Here is a 25,845-nt window from a genome sequence, read left to right as displayed (position 1 = left end):
AACCATTGGTATTTTAGGCAATATCATAATTATAAGTAATATTTTAATAAAACACTTTTGATTTTTAGTATAAGTAAATCTTACTTTGTCAGTTATTTACATCTTGTAAATTTCTCCATCGACGACTGATACATTTTTTATTGTCTATTTAGATACCATATCAACACATAAGTGAATATTTGGGTTTATATTGATATCTAGAAGATCTAGTAGCATTAGCTAAGATTAGCTTACGAAATTATCAGTGTACTTATTATATTTAGGGTTAATACAAAATAAACTGCAGTATTCATCGCAAAGGTGAAGTTGAAAATAAATTATATTAAAATCTGTCTATCAAGTCACGACTGCGCAGTGTGCCGTGCCGAGTTGAAACAATACGTTACACAATTTGTCGTTAATCAGCTGATCAGACGTCAATAGTAGCTGTGTCAGGCTAAACACGAACTTCATTCGTCAACTCTTGATTGGAACTAGGTGACCTTATAGATTGCAATTTTCAAGACGATATTTTTAGAGAGTTCAATCTTGACCACTGTATTTTAAATATTGTGTTTAGAATTATCATGTTCAAACAACAAATTACCATTTTTAACGATAAAAGAAAGATATCAAACCCAATGGGAATGCATTTGGAGTAGCTAGTTACTTTAAATGCCAAGTAATATCTATTTATTTTCCGCTTACATTTTTTCTGATTTTTATTCAAAAGTTCCCTTTGATACGCCGACAAAGATGAGTAGTCATCTTTACAACTGATATTATGAGAAGAAAAATAAAGATTTGAAAGTCCATCTCAGTTTACTGATGGACAAATAAAGCGCATGCGTTAACGCAAGACCGGAGTGGACAGTGCAACGAACTATTTGGAGCAAGTGATTCCAAGAAGCAGTGGCCTGAGCGAGTGCCAACCATTCGACTTTGTACAGCTATGACATCAGTATCAAACCGTTTTCAAGGCAGGGGGCCTAAAGGACGAACGTTACGAGTAATTTTATTGTTATTTTTTTACAGGCTTACTACTTGGAGGACTGAGGTTACTTCTATCGGTTTCTGTTTTTTTTTTTGCAATTGGTAGTCCAACAACGGTTTATTAGCTTCCTTTCATCCCGAAATTCGCATAGAAGAGGGAAACTCCATGGAAAACTTATTCAGTGACATCACCGTAAAATATTTTGCACAATAACGCGCATTAACGTGCAAACTCCAACAAAATTCGTCAGCATCTATTTCTGCATCCCAATTAATTCGAGTTAGTTGATGATGCTGGCCAGAAATTAACGAAGAATGAAATGTGGCACCATAATCATATCATTCATTTTTCAAATGTAATAAAATAGCTCATTTATATATTTTATACAAGCCACATTCTGTATAAGGTCTACTTACTTGATGAATAACTGGCTGGTTGATTCGGTTTTATTTTCTATTCTATTCAAATAGACTTGTAAATACAATACGAGAAAGATTAGTTTGATATTAGGAATCAGCGATCGTTAAAACACACCAATGGTGGTTTTGCATGAAGCTCACGGCTCACCTACTTATCCATCCATCTAGGTAGGTATATGGTTATACGTTAGCACTCTAGCACAGCGGAGGCGATGTTGCTGATGATAAATGGGGATAAATAATAACATGGTTATGTTAAAGGTTTTTAACACTAAGACATTATTTTCGCTTCTGTACTCTAAATATTTTAATAGCAGAGCAAAGTCGGACGCCAGGAGATGCATTTTGAATTACGGACGCCTGCCGCACCTAATGACCCAGACGATCAATAACACACGAGATGCCTGGTTTATTAGCTGAATTACAATAACGCAGGCTCACTTGAATACTTGATTCAGTATTGAAGCGTAACTGAAACAAACAAGGTACCGTCAACCAGCAAGCAGACAATACAGATGACATACCCCGTTTGTTTAGGTACTTATGGAAGGTAAACAATCTGAAGTGGTTGAAAAAGCGTGGATCAAGAAGGTAGATTAAAGTGAAAGATGGGGGTTTTAAAAATTGAAATATATACAGACAATGCCAGGGAAAGAAATACATATTACAAATAGGTAACAGAGGGCAAAATAAGAAGCAAAACAACAAATCATATAGAGATATGAAGAGTCATATTATAATAAATGGTTTATGAAATTTATGGAGTACCTACATATCCCACTAATATTAAAAAGGCGAAAGATTGTAATTACCTACCTATGTTTGTTATATCTCCACGGTCCAATGACTGGGCCAATTTTAATGAAATTTGCTATCGAGGAAGCCCATTTTTTTTCTATTAACACATTACCGTACCGTATCGTACTTTTTATCCCGAAAGTACGCGATTTCCGTTCCGATTAGGTGAAAAAATCTGAATCTTAGTTAAAGACGCTGAATGGTGCAAATTGTTCTGTGCAAGCTCTCGATGGCCTTTCAAAAGTTACTTTGCCTTTCGTATTATTATTCTAGTTACATCTGAACACAGTTTTATTTTAACTTATTCTCATTGAAAACGGGTCGTTTAAGTTTTTTCTTAGAATCCATTTCCTTATATTACAAAAACTTTATTCTGCTCTATTATTGTTTAGCAACTAGTTGCCTTAGTCTTAAGCAAATAGTTCTTTGTTTTTTTTTTTCTTAGATAAAAAGTGTGTGATTGGGTAAAATTTATTTTTTCGACGCATAAACGCACTTTAGAAAAATAAGCAATTTTAAGCCCTAAATAAACTGCAGCGTGGGCCCTGTGGAAGAGGCGGCAAAGAGTATAATTTCACGCAAGATGTAGCTTCTAAAGTTACCGGCGCAGACGCAAATAACAGGTGAGTGGTAGTGGGTCTTAACGAGCGAGGAAAAAAGGCTCATTGCTCACTGGCGACTAACTTTATGTCATAGTGAGTTAAAAGATTAAAATAATTTCATATTGAGGTATAATCCATGTAAGAGTGATTGACATAAGCAGGCCTATAAAAAGCAAGCTGCAACCCGCAACTTCGCTTTCGTATATCAGGATAATATAGTACCCCATGTCACTCAAGAATAATATATTATTAGAAGAATAATATTTATAATAATAACATTAATATAGACAGTACAGATAAGTAGCGGACCTAGACTCGAAGTATACGAATTTACGCGGATGATGGCTATATATCGGGTAAGGTAATAATGCACTCACCAGTGAGAAACCTAAGGCCGTGGATGAGGACGATAATGAAACGTTTGTCGATTCTCGCTTAAAAGATGATGATGCGCGCCAATGCTCGGGCAGCCTAAAGAAGGACACGGGCTCGAAACAAGGCACATAATGGACAACGGAAAAAGGCGGCCACGGAGCAGATCACGCCTAAATTAAGTGGCGGTGTGGCTTCAAAGCATATCGTTTGGAGGAAACCAGCCGATAAAGCAATAAGCAGAAATGGCGCCAGGCTAGCTGTATAAATTAACTATAACAATATTAATTCGCCCCTAACCTGCAGGACTGAGATAAATTATAGCGTAAAATAACCTGCCTACGTGAAATTGTGCATATATACATATAATACCAGCTTCAAAAGCAAAAGTGTAAAGAATTCAAATGTCTTCTATTGAATCTCTCCATAATTTTGGACATGAATCTGAATGTGATACTCACGTAACTAATTACTATTTCAATCAAACATAACTTGGAATTTTAAGAAAACTGCATAATTTTGCATCCGGTGGTACATACATCTCTGGTACTAGTGTCGTAATAAAATCTACGTTCACAATTAATTTAGGTATGGACGTATGGAGCCGGCCGTACCTACAGAAGACAAACTTTAATAGAGTTACCGCCTCAACCATACCAGACGCGTGTCAGGTGGTAGCCGTCAAATTTGTGAAAATATTTTAATTTGCTAGCTGGTGGTCGTAAAAAGTGGGTATGACGTAAGATTTCAGTGTTTTCCTTGAAAACATGTTTTCTGTACACACTAGAAGACGGTAATGTATTTTGATGATAATGAATGTTAGTTTTCCGATAAATTTGGTGCAGAAATATATCTATATAAAGAAACCATGTTGAACCAATTTAGAATATACGCGTACAAGCAACCGATGCATTTGTCCAGATATGTAATCAGTGAAGATATTGTATAAATTTGTTTTCAATAGTAAAGCTTCGGTGAATCCACATTAGAGAGTATGAACTGTGAATATCCGCGTTAAATCGATTTTGCATACCAAGTGTTTCACATTACAACAAGACAACCTTTACCTACTTACTTGTATAGTTAGTACTTTCTTTTGGAAAGCACAACAAATCATAGCACCGAAACCTAATTAACAGCCATTTAGTTAAACCAAGATGCATCTCCTGGATCTCGGTGTCGCATTCATTTTTGATTCTCTTTTTAATCTTTCTTTGGTTCTTATCTGAGGACTGAATGAATTCTGTCTCCAGTGACCTTACGAATTTTTTAGCATAATTAAAGGAAATTTTAGAGAAAATTTCAAATAGGATAGGAAATGGCTTGGACTAATATATATATATTTTATTCTTATATGTATATTCATTAAATCAATAAATACAAATAAATACTTAAAAGACATTTAATTCTTTGAGAAATCTTTTTTCGATATTGTTATTTACAACAACAAAAAGTTCGACGAAGTTGCTACTCACTACTGAAAAATTACGCGTGTTTGGCCTCACTGCTCTAATCTACCTAACCTTCTGCGTCTCTTGGCTTGCAACCAAATGATCAGTGACAGTTTTCATTCACAATTAACGTTAATTAATTACCAAATTTAAATTAATTAATTCTAATGAATGTCAATGTTACTGATTCCTTTTTTATCGTGGTAAACAAGTAAAACGAAAACAGTCTAGGTTCTTACCATAGAGTAGATCGCATACATCCTCAGTGATCTTTGAGAGATTTTACCCTTTGATAAAATTCCATCATCTACTAGATCTGATTACTGTATTAGATAATTTTACCATTTTACAGTGACAGCCATGAAGATACCTTCAATTGCATCATCTGGAGCCGAGACATCCGCAAAGCAGACATCTGACCTTCCAACCTGCGCCGGACCAGCAGAATTAGATAACGAACAGGGCGGTACACTTTCACTACTCGACGAATGATCGAATGATTTCACTCCATAGAGTCAGCTGTCTGAAGCCTTAACTTTCTTCAAGAGCGCGCGCAGCGAAGTACTATTGCAAAACTACAAAAATTGTCAATTAGAGTGGGTTGCATTACTCAACTTTGACGTTAACTTTAACCTGCCCGCTGCCCGACGTTTAGATAAAATGACTTACTTTGCTTTTTTCTACACAGGAAGTTGTAACTAATTAAAATTTAAAATACATTATTAGTTTAGTTTGGAATAAAACATTGTAGGAAATGCCCCAATTTTGGCATCGATCTAGTAGATACAAAATAGTAATAGGCAAGTTTCTCTCCGCACCTCCTACTATGAAACGATTCCACTCTTGCGCAACAATGGGACAATCTTAATTCGGTTAAACCGGTATCTAATTATGCTATCGATATTCGCCATTTTGTTCAGCCATCTGTGGTCACATGCTTATTTGATAATAATTACTCAATGTAATGTTAGCCGTTATCATGTGAGTAATAGTTGAACTGAACCGAAGACAGGAGGATTTTCATGGCGCTCACAGAAAGCCTTATACCTAATTTTACTCAAACATGCAATATTAGTTACATATGGGTGGGTATATTCCTGCCTATTTATCGTGAAACGAGCCCATGAGTGAGTTTTCATGAAACCTGTTTCATTATGTTCCCTTAATTTATTGTTTGCAGTAGCCGATAGTCTCAAGATAGTTAGACGCATGCTGGCAAACATTCAAGTATTTACGACAACGCCGAAGCGAGACGAGGCGAAAGCTTGATCAAAAGTTATTTCATAGTTTTTATTAGTTTTAGAGACAATACTAAAAGCATGTCATCAGTATAAATATGCGTCAGAACAAAGATGCGGGAAAGGGGCGCCGTAAGATTATGATCTGCCTCGAACAGACAATGTACTAAGATAAAACATTTAATAAAATTACTTCAAACTACCTAATAAAACTACTTAGTTACCAAATCAGTTTTTTAAAATGTCTCTTTCTTTTCTCAACTATAATGTCTTCATTGTTTACGAGACGGCATGAAAAGAACCTGATATTTTTGAAGTTAACTAGGTTAAAATATCAACAGCTGCATGGAAAACTCTACGAGTACAGCGATTCGCAATTTCTATGACCCAGATCACAGTTTTATTTCTATAGCAACGCAGACCGATTCGCGAGACTCCATCTGTTTGTGTATTGGTTTAATAGTAACTAGGACATCTCCGGCACACGCTACTTAACAAGATGCTATTGACACATCGCCGTTGGTTTTTCCGGATGTCGTAGCTGATTATTACACCATCACTGTGACAGCAACAGCATCTGAAGGTTAACCTTCATTAGAGGCGGTTGTGCCGCTTTTCAGGACAAAAGAAGTGATTTACCAAATTTCGGCTTCACGGAATTGAAGATCATTATAACGCAGCTCAGGTAAAATCAAGGCAAATTTGGGGGAAATACGTCGTAATAGGTAGGTAATGAGAAAATACCTTGAAGTTTCTAAGTAATTTAGAGAACCTCCAAAAAGCTATTCAAAAATAATAGCAACAAAAAAGGCAAATAAGAAATCCGTGGTGCACGCGCCGCATCGCAGGCACAGGGCCAATGAACGATGACAGGTGCCGTGCAACCAATCCCAATGCAGAGCGTCAGTTTACACGACTCGTTTAGAAATCACAGAATTATGTCTTACATCCTTTTCTACACCATCTGACGCCAAGTTGCGTCAGAACGAGAGACCGCGGAGTCTACAAACCTCTCACTTTGTCCAGCCTGCCGTAATCTGTGCTCGACCAGTGTTTACTGATCAATCTCAAAGATTGCTTTCCTTTTTAGGATATTACGGTAAACTTGGTTTTTGTGTTATTTGCAATTTTGAGTGAACAACTTGTAAACTAGTTTCATTCCATTTTGTTCATAAAATAAAAGATGTAACGTGAACTTTGTTCATCATCGATATGTTGTGACCTATACGTTAATTTTTTCTTGAAGATATTTATTTTTAAATAAGACTTTTCAAAATAAGCCCATGTGAGATGTCTCAGTACTGCTAGTACATTACTACATTGGATGAATATTAGGAGATCGACACTTTCCTAGCCTAATGTCAGTCATTCATTAAAGCAATACATTCAAGTATACAAATGTCCTTACAGTTGAAAGTCAAGAGCACGGCGTTCTTGCCAAACTTTCTAAAACATTAGTCACATCACAATTCAGGCACTAGCGAATCTTTACTGTAATGTTATCGATTCACATTCAGAACACAAATTGGCGTTAGGTATTTGCAGGGCTTCACCCTAAATTTAAACTCCAGTTGAAAATTCAACAGATGCGTGCATGTATTTGTTCGTGTGCTAACTGGACGGCGCCAATATCGCTGTTTTATTTACATCTCTGCAAAAAATATTGGCAACGAGCCCAATTCTCGGATAGTTGTGGCGTCCGTAATGATATCTGTGCAACACGAAATATATTGCAGAATAGCCGGTTTTCTTAGTAAAAGTAAAATATTATAAAGTTTCATTGATTACACGTTAAAATAACGTAGGCCAATGATCTACTAAATAAGGATATCGAAGACCGTGCGAAGTGGAGAAGAAATAATAGGGAAGTGGTCTCTAAGCTCCGACGCTTTCCTGAAGATGTAAAAAGAAACGTAGATCCTGCTTCGCATTACTGCATAAGTTGAAATAATTACTTCCAAGTAAATCAATATCCGTGAAGTGGATCCCACTGCCCTACATATTGTGATTACTTGAAGAAAGAGCTAGGAAACCGGCCTCGGCCCAGTTCTTTCATTGGCACTGCTGCAAACAATTATGTTGGTTCTAGGAGATCTGCGATAGGAAGCGTCGGGAGCCAGCAAACCGGTCGCAGTAACGGAACGCGATTAGACCCAGACTCGACTGTGGTTATTTATACAGCCAATGCGAATGTTTCATTACGTAACGTAATATTGTATGTAGTTGACTTCAAGATTTACCATAGAATAATATTTGAAATCTTCATACTTTTGAGTATTATATGCATATTATTATTTTCTTTACGAAAATAACTTATAGAAAAAAAATCTACTTTATTTGTCCCTTTGAGTCTTAACCATAAGCAAATTATGTCCGTTCCAGCATGTGAAATAACAATAGTATGAAAAATTAAGAACAAAATCAATAAAAAATGTTGCAGCAAACTATTTTTGACGTGTTCTATCTTCCTCAACAGCCGCAACTGCTGCAACGCAGCGCAGCCGCAGTTAATATTCAATGAGTCACAACTAGCAACTGTTATCGACATCGAGACGTGATTCGACACGGTGATAATGCATGATACATTTATAGATGTCCAGAACTCATTCCGTACATGTCTACATTCTACTTTCAGGAAACTTCAAGGCTTTATCATCATAACATTACTGTCAACTTGTACTCGGTGAGTGCTCATGATCCAAAGTCTATGCCTAAAAAAATTGATCAATCAAGATTGTTCTAATTCACAGCAAGCTCTATTGACCCCAATATATTTCAACTAGACGAGACAAAACACAAATAACTAAATACTACTAAATACGTACCTACCTATAAATGCACTGCAAACTCAGTTTCAAAGTACTTAGGTAGGAAGTACTGCGACGACGGTCAGAACTCTTGAGTATTCATCAAATCTCTTCGGCATTTCAAGTTTTACATAATGTAACAGTAATCTGGCTTACCTGTGAGAATTGAGAAGATATTTTGCTGTGATCCTCCTGGTACGCTTTTCTGGCTTTCCGCCTCTCAGTCATGAGTGTGGTGAGTCGATCCAAGGCCCGGGACTCAAGGGCCTCGGCGTTGGCCTTGATGAGGCGACTGGTGTTCTCCCACTCCTCCGTCATGGTGCGCCAAGCCGAAGCTATCACTGATCCTGGAAGAAAGAAAACAAGTTTATTGGAAAGAAAAGAATATCTTCTAATATCAATTCGGAGGAGCCATAAAATTAAATTGTGGTCAGAAGAACTACACATATATTATTTTATCGATTCGCTCGCCTGGAACTCATACAAGGTGTATAACTATTTCCATTGTCGTCTTGACAAAATTGATTTCATCTCATTACAGGCAGTAATCTACTGCAGAACAACTTATTATTAGTGGTATCAGGTCATTTTACATGACCTAAGTTAACACCGCGTTTAGATTTTCAAATGTCTACCGCCTGATGAAGGCAAGAAGAGAAGAAGAATAAAAGGTAGGTAGAACAGCGAACCCTGTGCTTTATATGTCTGATGAAACAACCGGGAATCAGAAAGAGATTACGACGCGATATTAACTAATTTAATGTTATAGCAGAATCTACATCCTGCTCTTTCAACTTGTAGTGTGGGCGTCGTCGATAAAGCTGAAATTTCGTTATATTTTATGTTATACATCCTGAGTTTATAAATGTATAAAAAATCAGATCCGTAGCGAAAATGATATTAAACGGATAAAGGCACCTTTGGTGTAGTTTGAAGGGCAAAACACAAAAATATACTTAAGTATTTATACGCAAAATTGTATCAACAATGTTTTTACTACAAACTACCAACTTTTTTATTCATTTGTAATCAAGTCTTTTCTAGTTTTTATTTTGTAAAGTATCTGCTAACGCTGTTGAGCGTTAGTTAGTTCGTGTGATCAGCCCATGACGTAACTGCTATGTACAGATTGGAAGGACCACAAGCGGACCCTGGGCTTTGAGCCAAGAATTTAACCAGGATCAGATGTGAGAGAAAATTGGAAGGACTATAGGTTCCGTACTGCCAGCTCCTATAAATGAGCTGGCAGTAGGGAGGGAGCTAGGCGCAGATGAAGACGTAAAGATAGTTTAGTTGTTTACAGTTTTATTTACGCGACTGCACAGAAAAGGGAGCTGATTTCGGAGCTAACGAATGAAGGAATGTGGATTTTTGTTGCACTATTACTGACACACTAACTAATTTAACTAGGCACATTTCCCCGTTTATTCCTTTAAAATTATTTTACACTCTATAAAAATTAGAATAAAATAATTCAATCATTTAGATAAATGATTGAATTAGAAATATATTTTAACTTGTAATCATGTACCTCTACCTACCAAGTTTATTAGCATGACATACATAACATTGACTTATTTAAATAATGAGTTAGGCTCGTGGGCATAAGAAAATCCACATGACAAAAATTATAACTTATTTAAAATACCCGTTCACCCAAAGGTAGGTACTACACTAGATGTGTGATCGTGTTTTTAGAGAAGAGAAGAGATCGTTTCATTGGATCTTTAGGTAACAGAGGTTTCAGTTTTGCTGTTGTTAAGGAAAATACAAAAAATAATAAATGTAGGTATGCGTTTACTAGTAGACCCGTATAGTCTCATTATTATGGTGTGGTACCTACTTGTATGTTACTTATTTGGATATTTATAATTAATGTTCGGTGGTTCCCAACAATCTAACATCAAAGATTCAAAGAAAAACAGTCCCAGACCTATATTTATATATATATATTCTGTTCCACTTATATTTCTAAACGGGTTTAGGTATATCTCATTCAAAATCATCTAAGCATCACTTCGTTCTATTAGTCCCATTGACTAGTAAACTTGATACGAAAAGTATGCCAGATGCGGGTACCTACATACAAATTCAGGTTTCAAAGACAAATCCAATTGGATGAACCAAGCAAAACACATACATTACCTATATATGCTCGCATACGCTCCAGCATCCCTCGTGAGGTAAACGTAAAAGGACTTTCCAATAATTTAAATATTAGGTAGGTAGCTAATGCTAATGAGATGCAAATTATCATATAACATAACAATAAGACAATGCGTTTACCATTAAGCTCCTCGCACTTGTCCATCTTTTGACCCTGCGCGGCCGCTGCGGAGAGGGCTAAGGCGTACTCCCGGTCGCTCTTCATCTTGGCCTGGAGGCTCCTCTTCATGGCTTCCATCAGCCTCAGCTCCGCATCCTGGCGGGCCAGCAGCGCCTCGTGCGCCGCCCGCCCGGCCCCGCTCGAAGCGTACCCCATGGTAAACAAAGCAATCCACTACACACACATCGCGACGTAAACACAACACATTTCACATCACTTTCCGTTATCACCGGCACCGTGCTCAACGTCATCCACCAATAAAATAATTTTTCGACCGGACAAAGGAAAGCAACGAGTCAGTTGGAATACGTTTTTTAGTGCTAACCGCGAAAGGCTGGCTGTGGATGAATAAGCGCAAAAAACGGTTTTGATACAAAGTTTTTGAACGGAGCGCGCGGGACGTGCGCACAGCAGCGGCCAGCGACCTGAATGCCGCTAGTGTCTGCGGAGAAGGCTCGGCTCAGCTCGACTCAAGCGCCCGCCGATAATCTTTGGTATTAGAACTTACAACAATACCAATTAGGATTGAAATTAATCTTCAACACAGTATCGACGAATCGCCAGTAAGAGATAGCTTCTACCTCTATACTGCTAGATATGAAGTTGGAGGCGTGGAGGAAAAGCTTCCGTGCCAGACACGGCCATGTACGATAAGTACTTAGGCTTGGTAGGTATTTATAATTATTTCGTATATTAATTATTTCATATATAAATTATTTCGTCATAATTAACAATAGGAAATTTAATAATCATGGTATTAATAATCATATAATAAATATTGTGTCCTTTCTTAGCCGTCTGTTATCTTGGTCGAAATAAATTTTCTGTTTCGCAATAGCTTTCGAAAAAATTATATATCTTTAATTGTAACTTGTAACAAAATAATAGCAATAAAAAGAGCTTAGCGGGGTAAACCTAATACAAAAATATATAATTACAGTGTCCGGATCGAAGGACCAAAATGAGACTGCGTATTTTATATGAAAATGTTTGAAATAGTAGTTAGCTTGATGTATTCACAAATGCATAATTTATTTTAACTCCTTTTTATCCCAAACAAAATGTCGATTACTATCAAGGAATTCACACAGTAAATACATACATAGTTATAAATAATTGTTATTTTATATTTAAAAAACACATTGTAACTAACACAAGCTTTTATTGCTGCAATCGAAACTGCTGGTTGGTAGGCAGTTGAAAAGAAGAAAAATAGCGATCTTTGTTCGTTACCAGTTTTGGCCAACAATAAAATTAAATTAGGTATTCTTTAAAATGTGATAATATCAGTTATTTCTATCGGATGTACCTAAAGAACTGCTTAATTTTTAGTGGCAAGAATAAAATTAGTTTTACATACGTTGCAAGTTAAAGTTTGTAAAAAGTTTACTATGTTGCATGTAAAATGTACCAAGCCGTCCAAATCCAATGAATGCTACACACTATCACCAAAGAGTTCGCCGAACTTTGGCGAATTCGGTATACATTGCTGATATTTCATTGTGATAAGCACTCATACATACTACGCAATGTTCGCGCATTCATGTCGACATCTGTCCTAGAATTCGGCGACAGCGTGGAGCTGGCATAAGCTTTTATAACAACCTTGGTTTATGTCAGAAATTTATTTACAAATAATTCTTTACTCCAGTCATAGATAAAAGAAATATATATAAAATTCCAGTCAATTTTATTTCTCATATTAGCTTAAAACCTTAATATTAGCTTTCTACTATATATAATTAATAAAGATGAAAAAATATATATAATTTTTTTTATTGTTCCATTCGTAACACAGACAATTTAGCCTTGATTCGTAAAATCCGTACGAATGGAACATTTAACTAATATAATATTCATGAGTTCAACTTCTTAAAAATCTACTACAATAGTAGAAATAACAATACACTTGCAACACTTAATACAACACTTATGTTGCCACAGTACAATTTTGAATAAATTCGGGGAAATAACTTATAAGGGTCTATACACTTTGCAATCTGGCTAGCTTGTAATTTGACGCTGCTTGCTACTGCTAGAATTATTTTACCTATATTATATGTGTTCCGTCTGAATTACATACAGACATCGAGCTATAGCAGCGTATCCAAATGAGATAGAACCTTTCCATACAATTTCCCTACTTATCTCATACAAATGTCAAGGGACTTATAAATTGTTGTTACATATCATCATTTATCATTTATTCGCACAAAATATGGCACAGAAAGATGTTAAAATTAAATAGTATACAGCTGTAGCAAACTGTATGTATTCGGTACTGAGTAACGGGTGCGCCATCTAGTACCGAGTAATGAAAGGTTTCACACGAATGCACTTCGTTACTGGGATTTTTCGTAGTATGGGACTTTTATTTAACTGTAGACACAGAAAACATAGACTTCCTCATACATTCGCTACCGTTATTGAAAAAAGATAAATATATTCGCACTTCACAATATTGAGAAATAATATTGGTAGAACGAGATTATTTATCTGTCGCATCGCATGTTCCCGGTTGTGTACGAAGCTGTGACGTCGCAATAGTCAGCGTCAGCACTAATGGCGTACACACATAACAAAGAAATCTCTAACTATGAGACCACACGTGTAAAAAAGAACAATTCATTTATTCATCTAGACAGAAATGCCATAATATAGCTTTTTCGATATACAACCCCGATAGTTTTCATTTAAAAAAAAAACATTCCTGTTTGACAGATCTTGAATTTATCATCCAATATTGCAATGTGATTGCAACAAATTGCAAGCGACAAATTGCAAAATGTGTAGGGCATAACTGTCACTGTTTAGGGAGCATAAATTAAATAAATGGCAACAGTAGTTTTTTCAATGTAATTCATTACGGGTGAATAACTGTCAGTCAGTGGCAACACTGGCCCCAGCCTTGTAATATGGCCGCTGCAGGTTAGTTCTTTTAATTTTGTCACGTGAAAAAATGTAAAATTTCTTCCTAAATAGTAGATTATATTCGATTTTTCACGCTTAATGATATTTGCATGTGACTAAATTTCTTAAATTTGCTATTCTTCAAGTGTTACAATGTTATCTAATAATGCTAACGTGTCATCGTTTCACCTCTGCGGACGTTTGGATTTACCGCGTGGCCACATTTCTTAACTTTTATAACTCTGTATTTTCACAAAACCATGATTCCAAACCATTATCTACTTGTTGTATTAATTTTATTGAGGTTAGAAAAAGTGAACTTGAACAGATGTGCCGCTAATGAAATTGTCCTTTCATTGAGTCCATGAATAACCGCTTTCCAAAATCGGAGTAGGTCGTTCACTCGCCATGCGTCATCGCTGCGTTATCCTCTACTTAATTTACCGCAAATTGATCGCTGATATCTCATTTCGTTGCAGGCAAGAAATCAAAGAAAGCAAAATGGATCAAAGCAAGCATCACAGACATTATAGCAGAGCCGACGACTATTCCCACGATAAACAACTGGGCGGATTCCGTAGATGAAGAACGTGAGTAAAGTTCAAATTTTTATAATTATTTATATTTTATTTGTCAATGACCCAATGATGAAATATAGGGTAATGGTTGGCCAATGTTAATCTCGTACCAGGGGTGCACTCACTGAGTGTCCGTCACTCGTTTCGCCTCGGGAAGGTCTGAGTAAAGGTCTCCAGTGTTTCTAACACATTCTAGACGGATGCTTCCCCAACCGGGAAGGCAGGGGAACCAGAAATGCCAGTGCAGTGCCAAGTCGGGGACACTTGTCCAGTGGGACAAGGAGAGATGTAGGTGCTGTTACCGTTGGAAACTCCTGTGACCAGCAGTTTTAGCACAATCTACGAGATGGCATTTAGTCACAACTCAATTCAGACTAGTCTTTCATTGGCCTGCTCCCTGTTTTACTGAGGGTCTATTTAATTTTCTTTATACTAATTATTTGCAAAAACAGTACAATACAAATTAATGAATTGAAAAATTTAAATTAATTAGTTGTCTTTCTAAAAGTGCCTAAAATATACAATGTTGTAAATATTTTGTTATTATTATTGAAAGTCTTCTCGCATATCATACATTAACATATTTTATTGCAACAGGTCAAACACTGGAGTCTAGCTTTATAATCTTCACAATTTTTATAATGTAATAATTATGTGTGTTTTGGTAATGGTTTAGCTTCGGAATCGTTCGGGTTCGCGTCGCGGCCGCGCGCGCCCGTGGTGCTGCCGTCGGCGTCGCGCGCGGCACGCGGCGGGCTGGCCGTGGACGACGACTCCATCCCGCGCCGCCCGCCCTTCATCGCACACATCTCCAACCTGCCCTACGATGTCGATGAAACGGCCATCACAGAGCTCTTTGATGGACTTAAGGTGAATCTTTGATTATCCAATCCTCATTGCCTATTAGATTGGATATTAGTGGCACTAGCCAAAGAGGGGTAAGATGCGTGTCCACTCAGTATATGATATTGTCAAATGTGCACACACTTCTGTCAAGATATTTATACAACTCTAAAGATATCTATATATTGTACTTAACCTCTACTCATTGTATGATCTGTAGTATTTATATATCCCTGACCATTTTGGACTATGGTGACTGACTATAATTGTTTCAGCTTATGACACATTGTTGATTTGAAATCTGTGTTATGAAACCTACTTTGGACAACATTATCACATAGCTTCCTTATGATATGGGTTAGTTTTAGAGAACTGTATTGGTTTGAGATGTAATAAGTAAGAGGGAAATGGTTTGTGTATGAACAATATTTATTTTATTTTTTGTAAAAGCTCTGGGGAAAGTTTGTACTAGCCACTAGTACGCTGAGCAATAAAAAAATATTAAACCAGAATGTGTATAAGAATCCCAGATATATCTGAATGTTTTTACTTTGATAATGCAGCATAATCGCTGGGAGTTTCCAATGCATTGTTTATTAAAACAAACATGTCAGTATAAACAATTCATAGATACCTAAATAAGTCAATGAGCTAATCAAATAAATTAATGGTTATGATAACCTACTGTCTAAACTTGGTTAGGTTAGGTAGATCACTTGAATGCAAAATGAATTATTAAAATTTGATTTTTCAAAATGTTTGTTTGATATTTCTTGATCTGTTGTATTCTCTAATAGCTGAGAAATAAATGTTTTGTTATTTAAACATCACAAACTATATTCATGTTGGGGAATCATCAACATCTTGGGTACAAAAACCCACTGTTGGATTATAATATTTTGTTTGTTTTCAGATTACCAACTTGAGATTGCCTAGAGAAGGTGATCGCCTCAAAGGATATGGATATGTTGACTTTGAAGACAGGGAGAGTCTTATCAATGCCATGAACATGCCAGACTTGGTAATTGTTGCATATTTTTTTAATAGCTACTAGAATATGTATATTAAACTTTATTTGTCCATGTAAAACATAGTTATAAACAAATAGTTAACATATCCTAATCACAGCTAACTGTTAAGAAACAAATTAAGTTTTGTTAGGAAATATGAGTTTGGTTAAGCAATTTGTTCCTAAAAACAGAGGTTCTAAATATTGTATACAAGTTGTTTTTCACAGAAAAACAAAAATTGTTTTTGCAATAAAATAACTATTTATACTACATATCTTTAAGCTGTAAAAGTAAAAATTTTCTACTGTTTGTTTCAACTTTTTGCAAAAGATTTGGGGTCCGAAATTCCCATAAAGGGTCGCATTTGCGCGTTTTTACAATTGTGTCCCTTTGTTTGGTAGACAATAGGCGGCAGACGGATAAGAATAGACGTGGCTACTCAGGACAACGACCGGCGCATGGGCCGCGGGGGGCGCTCCGACCGAGACAGGTAAAGATCATTGTTAGTGTTGTACCCCATTGTATTGATACATTTCGTTAAGTTACACAGCTGTTCTTGCCGATAATACATGGGACAACATACCAATAACACCACAAAATCCCTTTTGTGGTGTTATTGGTACTGATTCCATTTTCTTCATTTCATCATTTTTATGTTCCATAATGCACCTTTAGCGCGGCGTGTGGTTCTGCCTTAGAATAGCATCAGTCCCTATTCTCCCGTGGATGTCGTCCGAAGCGACTAATGGTCTAGGCAGCTGATAGACAATAATAGCATTCCCAAGGATAGTTGTCTGTTGGTCTGTCAGACGTCATGTGGTCTGTTGTAAAATCATGGTCATTCACACTAAATCTTCAAAAAAATTTTACACTGACCCCGGGCTCGACGGGGTCGAAGGAGAGAGATAGCACATTAGGCAACTTTATTGATATAATATGTGGTGATATTTTGTGAGGTTACCATAAAACAACTGTACCTACCTATTAGGTTGGGTCGGTCCAGTAATCGATATTCGTGTTCTTTGACTTCCAGAAGAAATTTGTACGATTTAATTAATTAATTTAATTTTTGACAATTCTCTTCATAAAACATTTGCCTAACTGATGAACTTATTGAATTTATTAACTACAAAAGTAATTACCTAAAAAGTCTATTTTAATTTATATTGCTGTCAAATCATAACTTGATACATAATATTGTTTACACAATGAGACAAAAGAAAAGAGAGTTATATTGACATGTGTTCCTCAGGGAATATGACCCGGAGCGCACGATGGGCGACTGGCGCTCGGGCCCGCGCACGGCGCCCGAGCCTCAGGCGCGCGCTGCGCCTCGCGACCGCGACATCACACGCGACCGCGACAACAACCGGGACCAGGAGAGAGACTGTGAGCATTACACTCCACTCTACACAAACATTATTCATTTCCAATTGTCTAACATTACATTGTACACAATATTTTGATAAAAGAAAATTCCATCCTATATGTTTCACTGGATGTGGGTTCGGCTTCTCTCAAACAAAAGCTAGTCATTACTCGTAAATACTCTAAAGACAAGGAAACTCATCACTTTCTATGTAAACTACCACTATGTGTATGTTTTATTAATAATAATTATTAAATAGAGCGTGACTATATGCAGTCGCATACGGCCTTGTAAGTATCGAGATTAAAATTTTATTGCGTCCATTAGATAACATAACTTTAACATGTAGTGATACCATTATGTATTGTGATGTCACAATGATGATAATTGAGAAATGGTGTTCCAAGCAAGCTTTAATGTCACACTTGGGACGCACACACAGGGCATACTAGTTTTATATCGAAAATTTGCCTTAGAAAAAGTCTAGAATGTTAACCAATCGGGATAGAGATCATAAAATCGGTGGAATTGCTCAATTCGTCTCGGGAAGGTCTGAGTAAAGGTCGAGTGATAATTATCACCTTCTAGAAGAGGGCGTCGCTGATGCGACGGCGGGGGAACCAGAAACACAGACCTTAGGGCTTGGTCGGGGACCCCTAGCGGGCGAGGCTCTGCCCTCTGTGTCTTTGGAAACCCCCGCGACCGGCACTTTGAGTTCAATCTGTGACGCGGTGCGCAACCGTAACTCAATTCAGACTAATCTTTGACTTGCTCGGACATTATTGCTCTCATTTCTGAGTGATACCGTTATATATAAAATATTGTTATCGTAAACTTGACTCGATATGGAGTTCCTCATTATAAGATCTTTACATAACAATTTAAAAGAGTAAATTATATTTTGAGTATTCTTTGTGACCATGCATTTGCAATCTGCAAAACTTCAATATTTTCATGAGGTCTTGGTTTGTCTTCTATAATTATTGGAAAATAGTCACTTGTTAACTACACACACTTGATCAAAGTACTACAATGTACAATTTTAAGGGATTAAATACTTCCCTGATAACTGTCCCTATAGTCTTTGGAACACTTATTCATGTTATATTGTGTCTGGAATACCATTATTATGTTTTAGTGTCCAAAAGTGACTTATTAGAAACAAGTATAGACGACAAATCTTGTAAGCTGTGTGAAAGATCTTTAAGATATTGCATGGGCAGACTGAACATGTGATATGTGTTCCCCAGCGAGTGCCGACAACCGTCCGGGCGGGTGGCGGGACGGGGAGCGCGCGGCGCCGCCGGAGCCCGCGCGGGCGCCCTACGCCGGCCGGGACTCCTTCGGCCGCGACCGCGACCGCGACGATCGGTACGTTAACCGTATAGTAGTATGATGTCGAACAGAATTTACATGTAATAGACACTCACATACAGCTATAATATTAGTATGACGAAAATGTCGTAGCATTTGAACATAGTTGTGTCTTCTTGGCTGGCAACACTTATTCTTAGCGTGTCGACTCTGTCAAATTTGTTAAGATCTAATTCTTAGCGTGTCGACTCTGTCAAATTCGTTAAGATCTATACGACGCCACTGATACGGCATTATCTGTGGTGTCAGACATGTCCCTCAGTGTGGAAATGGTATCTGGATATTTATCTTTTGTTATTGCAATGACAAAATGTAGTACAGTCAACAGTACATCAACCTACCCAAGTTCAATGCAAACTCGTCGCTATTACCGTGCCATAAAGTTTCATGCAGGGTAACTTGATGTGCTGTTAACTGTACGTTAAAAAAAACATTTTCTACTCTATAGACGACTGTATTTGAATAAGTTTATTTTCTTGTCCATAGTAGCAGAGGTTTCGGTCGCGACGGCGACCGCGAGAGGAGTGGTTATGGCGGTCGGGACGGATTCCGCACAGCTGAACGCGAAGGCGGTGGCGGATTTAGGTATGTCAATGTTATCCTTTCTTGTAAGCGACGCTGGTGATCCAGTAATTAAGACATATAATAGAAAGGTCCCAGGTTCGAATCCTAATCGTGCTACATAAGTTAACGACTCCCATTAATTGTTGCGCAGGAAGTCGTGTGTTACATGGGCTCTGACACTTTATTGCTCATTATATAGCCGAGAAAACGCTCGGATGACAAAGACGGGTTGTTCCTTTATGAGACTTATCAAAACTGTATAGAAATCACGTATTTGGTCGTCTGTGACCGTCATCTTATCGGTCGTGTTCTTCAAGCATAAAAATAACATGCTCATGATATGACTAAATACATACGAATATGAAATGGCTATAATTCTGAAACTCACTATTTTTTCTAAACAAGTAGTTTGTAAAAAGATCACAAGCTAAAATAAAACAGAAATAAATTAAACATTACATAACGTATCATCACTTTCATGGTTTTTCAGAATATGGTATATTATAATATTTTTTTTACTAGTACTTAGATAATGACGTATGTCTGTCTGTTTGTATGTCATCAGCCGGGAAGGCAGAGGATTCGGGTCGCGGGGCTTCGGCGACCGTGACCGCGATAGAGATCGTGATCCTCCACCCAGAGAAGGTAAGGTTCAAATTTGAAAAAACTGTATGACTGAATGTTGTTGGCAGCACTTGCACTTAATTTAAGTGCTACCAACAACATTCTTCATCAATAAATGCACAGAAATAAACTCCCACATGCTTTGTCAATATTGGACCTTTTCATGAGCAAAAAGCTTCGTCGTAAATATCAATTTATCCAAAAATCATTACTAATATAGTATCATGTCTTTTATATTTTGTGACAACCCTGACTACATTATTTAAAGCAGTCTAACCACAGTCAAAATCATTACACTGTGACATTACTAATTTAACATAATGTACAGACGCAAAACCCCGCGAACGGCCAAAGCTGAACCTGCTGCCGCGCACAGTGCCGCGGGAGACGGAGACGCCGCTGCGGCCGGCGGACGGCGCCGCGCCGGACGAGCGCCCGCCGCCCAAGCCCGTGCCCGCCGAGAAGGTGTTCGGAGCCGCCAAGCCCGTCGACACCGCCGCCAAGTCAGTAACCAGACTTATTAATAATACGATACTCGTGTAATTCTAGTTTTTATAGGACATCATTTGCTTCCGGTGAAGGAAAACATCGTGAGCTTGCGCACTGATTATTTAGTTTGCTAATTGCGATTAAATATTACTAGATGACAATGGGTAGTCGTAACAGTCACGTCCGTTGTGACACGAAAAGAATCTCACACCAGTATTAGCGTTGATACATTCAATGAAAAGGAAAATTACTCTATTCTCTCTATATATATTACCTTCGCGTGTTCCCACTTCATTAGAGGCTGTAACACCGCGAAACCGGTAATCAGCGTAAAAAATAAAACTTAAAAGACTGCTATGATACGCCTGCCTGTGTGCAATCCCTCCTTAATATGGATGGTAGACTTCCTTTGATGGACAATTTTTAAAATACATACTTGACTATATTCAATTTTGCACATGAAGAATCAATCAAGATATATATCATGGTTGAGACTGAGGGTACTTGTACCCCTGTTGTGTGCTATATCAACGGTCAACAGACACCGAATCGTGTGTTTATGGGCGATTCGGTCGCTTTACACCGACAAATATAGGATATATTGTTAGTAAATGTACCAAAACTGACAATATCCTACTCTTAACTAATATTATAAATGCGAAAGTAAGTTTGTTACCTCCTCATGCTTTTTTTTTTTAATTTCGCATACAGAATTTGGGGAAGGACATGAAAATTCACGCGTCGCTAACGCACGCGTTCACAAGACGGTCAGATGCCTTTAAGCTACTTGAATAAAGTCTAGCAAACACTGTTAGCCATAACACACTCGATAATAAAGAAAACTGGTATTTATAATAATATAGCTATATGTGGCTATGTTTTTCTGACTTCATTTGGAAGTTGTTTACATCATAACATGACCACAAGTGTGTCATCATGGTCCAAAGGTTGGTTGCACGTTGATGATTCATGACTTGAATATTAGAGAGATTAGATCTGAAATAAATTCCTGAAAATTATGCTCAACAAACAAAACAGTCACAAGTGATAGAGTGCAGGATTCTACATGATATTTTCTTTCACCGGAAGAACATGGTGGTCTATAAAAACTACCCACTATATGTAAATCAGATTGGTATACACTTTTCAGAGTGGGATTCGAATCCTGGGTTTAACCTCTGGTCAACTACCATTTTATAACTTGACTAGCTTTTGCCCACAACTTCGCATGTAAGTAAAAATCCGTTTTCCGTGGGAATTTCAGGAAACCCCTTCTTAGTGCTCCCCTACATTGTCCCAGGAACCTACACACCAAATTTCAGTCTTCGACGCCCAGTAGTTTCGGCTGTGCGTTATCAGTCAGTCACTCACTCACTCAGTAACGCAAGAGTATACGCATACTAATATTATAAATGCGAAACTTAAGCTTCTCAACTGTCCTTCACTCACTTCATTATACTAATTTGCAAATAAAGGCTACCGCGGGAGGAGCTGCGAGCAGCATGTACAATATAGTATTTACAGACATTAAGATCGTGCCTACCCCCAGGCCACAAAGTAAAGAACGTGTGTGTGACACCAAACACGTCTGGTGGACCACCACCAGACACCGCAGGCGTCCATGGGCTGTAGTGACAATTTACCATCTGCTGGGTCTTTCTATATGTATACCTTTTTGTCTACTTGGTAGTATATAAGTAATAAAATAATAATAGTATTATAATTTTATCCTATTCATAGGGAGCGTGAGATTGAAGAGCGCCTTAGGAAGCAGGAAGAAGAGGCCAGGCGCGGTACTGAAGAAAAGGAACGTTGGGGTCGCAGGGTGAGTAAAACTATAGTAGCTAGCCCTATCTTCACTTTATAGCTATTTATAATATAATTGAGTTTGAATTTCGGTTATGAATTGTTTATCGTCTTCCTCACCAAAGTAGCTATCTTAACAAAAAGAATATTCAAATCTGACCAGTAGGTTAGGACATTCAAACAAACAGACTACAAGCTAGCTGTATGTAACTATGATTTAACCCTGTTCACAAGTAATCATATAATTTCACATTCACATTGTTTACAGAATGATCACTCTGGCGACCGTCGTGGGCCACCACGAGACGCGAGACGTGGTAAGTTATTAATGTTATGGCAATACACATTAAGTAACATGCACACTTGCATTCCAGCTACCGACACTTTTGTCTGTTTTTATATATTAAAACTTACTTACCATTATGATACAAGGAATTTATGCTAAACTACCAATCAACCTTCGCGAAAAACTGAAAGAAAAAGTTTATACCAGTGTGTAAGTATGTCTCTGTCTCGCTTTTACGGCTAAACCACTGAGCCGATTTTGAAGGTAATGAAATCATCCAAGATCAAACATAAGTTGCAATTTGTCAAGAAAGTGTTTGACTAGTGTTTATCAACCAATTTACCATTCTAATTGCAATGGCAAAAAATGTAGTTCGTTAAAAATCCGTTTCTTTACTTTCTTGACAGACTGTACAGCTGGCAGAGCTATAGGCAATATAACCAGTTACAATAAAAAACGTGATTTGCAGACGATCGCGGGCGAGACTCGCGCAGCTACAACAGAGACCGACGCGACTATTCCAAAGACGACAAGGAGAGGCGCGATTACCGGGACGAGCGGGACCGGCGCGACTACTCCAAGGACGACCGCCGCGACTTCCGGGACAGCCGGGACCAGCGGGATAACCGAGATCAGCGGGACAGCCGGGACCAGCGGGAAAGCCGGGACCAGCGGGACAACCGGGATCAGCGGGACAGCCGGGACGATCGGGACAGCCGCCGCGACTCCGGCGACAGGGGGGGCTCGCGCAGGGACTCCCTCGACAGGTAGGCGTTGAAATTTGTTATACTACCTCTGTCATATTACTTAGTCATACTGTATGATAACGGACGGGACGAGAGCTGGGTCTCTGGTCACATGGAGCACGCGCGGCGACTCTCTCGATGGCTTTGAAATCCTTCCTTTATGATGTACTACCCTCCTTTACCTTAGTCATTATGTAGTTTTAGAAAAGGTCAACCTTTTCTAATTGGGTCATTCTGATAGATTCCTGTCTGACTTTTTGCCGTCAATATATGAGACAAAGATTTTTATTTTGATGGTCAAACATAAGTTTTCAGTTTTCTCACTCCACAACAACTTCAACAACTTGCCAGGTCATGTTAATGCAAATAAAACTGTCTTCAATAGACGCGACTCTCGCGAGAGGCGGGACTCCCGCGACAGAGAGCACAGCCAAGTGGGCGGCGAGCGGCGGGCGCGGTCGCGGGACCGCGACACCTCGCAGGAGAGGAACGGCCGCGCGCGCCTCAGTCGCTCCCGGGACCGGGACTCTGAGGACAAACCCTTGCCCAAGCTGAAGGAACAGGAGAAACCGGTGAGGATTTTACGTGACTAATATCTCCAAGAAGCGGTGGTGTTCCAATGGTTAAGATACCGCTTATAAACCGAAAGGTCCTAGGTTTTAATCCTAGTTGTGCCATATGAGTTTTTAAAACGATCTGACTCATTTTTAGTCATTCAACATTCCACTTCACATCTATGTCAAATTAAAACTTACCTCATAACAGTCTTATTGAAAAAAAAATTATTCTGAACTTGCGAATGTTTAGAACAGCTATTCTAAATTATATGGATAATGTTTTAGAGGCTGAAAAACAGAATAATTTTGAGAGACCCCATCAACAGGAGCTAAGTATTATCATTACTTACGACGTACTACTTTGTGCTTAGTTCTAAATATAATATTTTTCTTTGCAGAACTTCGTAGCGTCAAATAAATTTAGCTTCCTGGAGGACGCAGACGACGGCGGCTCCGACTAACACGTGCGAAGCCTCTGTGTGCGCTGAATATAACTGACTCGTGTGTAAAGTGTAAATTAACGAGTGTCAAGTGTCGCGACTCGCCGAGCACTACTGGGACGATCGTGCGTTGTGCTATGTAATAGGACTCGATTAGTATAGTGCGGTGTGGATATAAGTGTATATTAGGGTCGCTATATGCTCGCGCAGCTTCGACGGCTGCCCCAGCCTTTGGTGCCGCTTCCAACATACAATACAGTTTTATGATGATAATTAATCCGTTTTAACTCCATAGAATGTCGAAGCAACAGCAAAGGCTGGGGCTTGCGATTGTGACCATATTGTACTGATTGGTGTAAATTTTTCTATAGTTTGTTACATACTAGTGTTGTATGGACATTTGCAACAGGCAACAGTGACATGCAATTTCCAACTGGTTTTTGGTACAGGTGCCTATTTTATTTTTTTGTGAATATTTCATTATTCTATTATTCTTTACTTTTACTACCAACACTGAATCTTATTTCTTTATTTTAGAATTTATATGTTAAATATATAGTTGATTTAGATTTATTATTAGAATGTTAATTGTATTACATATTTCATATTTACACTGGAAATTGTTAAAGTACGTATGAGGCGCCGCAACTAGTTTACTTGCAAGTATACCTACTCGCGCGGCACGCTGCCTGCATCGTATTTATATCAATTGATGATAAAATCCAACACTATCTTTAGTTATCCGGTGAAATCTGGTCACAAGGACTAATGAGGATGAAAATTACTAAACAGCAAAACATCAATTTGCTCTGTCGAAATTATCTGTTTGGTGAACTACATTCTAATATTGTGAATTATAAATAAATACCCTTTTTACAACAAGTATCTTCTATCATTTGCCCCCTTCAAAAAAATATTTGCCTTGTTGTGTTAAAATTAATTTTCATAAATAAGAAATAAAATAATTTTTATTAACATGAGTACCAAGGATGATTAGAAAGTACCTACCTAATGCCTATGACTTATATTAATTACCCAGTTTAACATCTATACGAATTTTGTATCTTTAAAACTACGCAGCGGTGTTGATGCGGGTTTTCTAAATAAATAAATATGATTCAAGATAAAGGTTTTGCTGTAAAACTACGATTTCAGCCGAGCTGGGAGTATTGCAGAACAATGATAGTCTTATCACGGTAAAAAATAGCTATAGATAGTAATTTTTGGAAACGCTAGGCTATCGCAAGGTCCACCACCAATATG

General features: G+C 37.9%; 2 protein-coding genes across 6 annotated transcripts in view; one reads left to right on the top strand and one right to left on the bottom strand.

The window, feature by feature from the left end:
• FER (FER tyrosine kinase) overlaps positions 1 to 11,446 on the bottom strand; it is a 35,432-nt gene extending 23,986 nt beyond the window's left edge. For 2 of the 4 annotated variants that reach the window (XM_053749781.1, XM_053749784.1), the window contains exons 1-2: positions 10,947 to 11,441; positions 8,817 to 9,007 (exon numbers count right to left, since the gene is read on the bottom strand). In XM_053749781.1, coding sequence (XP_053605756.1) covers positions 8,817 to 9,007; positions 10,947 to 11,142 — 387 coding nt within the window. In that variant the 5' untranslated portion in view covers positions 11,143 to 11,441. Of the gene's footprint in view, positions 1 to 8,816; positions 9,008 to 10,946 lie in introns of all 4 variants that reach the window. The other 2 variants (XM_053749779.2, XM_053749780.2) reach the window with 2 other exon arrangements.
• A 2,398-nt stretch (positions 11,447 to 13,844) lies between these two features.
• Positions 13,845 to 25,465, top strand: eIF4B (eukaryotic translation initiation factor 4B). Of its 2 annotated transcripts, none has more exons than XM_053749786.1 (15): positions 13,845 to 13,914; positions 14,376 to 14,486; positions 15,151 to 15,344; positions 16,231 to 16,338; positions 16,729 to 16,817; positions 17,580 to 17,716; positions 18,947 to 19,067; positions 19,560 to 19,655; positions 20,200 to 20,279; positions 20,587 to 20,761; positions 22,488 to 22,572; positions 22,822 to 22,870; positions 23,309 to 23,606; positions 23,971 to 24,157; positions 24,541 to 25,465. In XM_053749786.1, the coding sequence occupies exons 1-15, from the start codon at positions 13,902 to 13,904 to the stop codon at positions 24,601 to 24,603; spliced, it is 1,806 nt and encodes a 601-aa protein (XP_053605761.1). In that variant the 5' UTR covers positions 13,845 to 13,901; the 3' UTR covers positions 24,604 to 25,465. The 2 variants fall into 2 exon arrangements, with proteins under 2 accessions (XP_053605761.1, XP_053605760.1); XM_053749785.1 differs by having other exon boundaries at positions 19,557 to 19,655.
• The last annotated feature ends 380 nt before the right edge of the window (positions 25,466 to 25,845 follow it).

This window comes from Plodia interpunctella, chromosome 9, assembly GCF_027563975.2.
Source record: "Plodia interpunctella isolate USDA-ARS_2022_Savannah chromosome 9, ilPloInte3.2, whole genome shotgun sequence".
Lineage (NCBI taxonomy): Eukaryota > Metazoa > Arthropoda > Insecta > Lepidoptera > Pyralidae > Plodia > Plodia interpunctella.
Note: the sequence above shows the minus strand (reverse complement) of the source record. Positions and strands in the feature narration are given on the sequence as shown.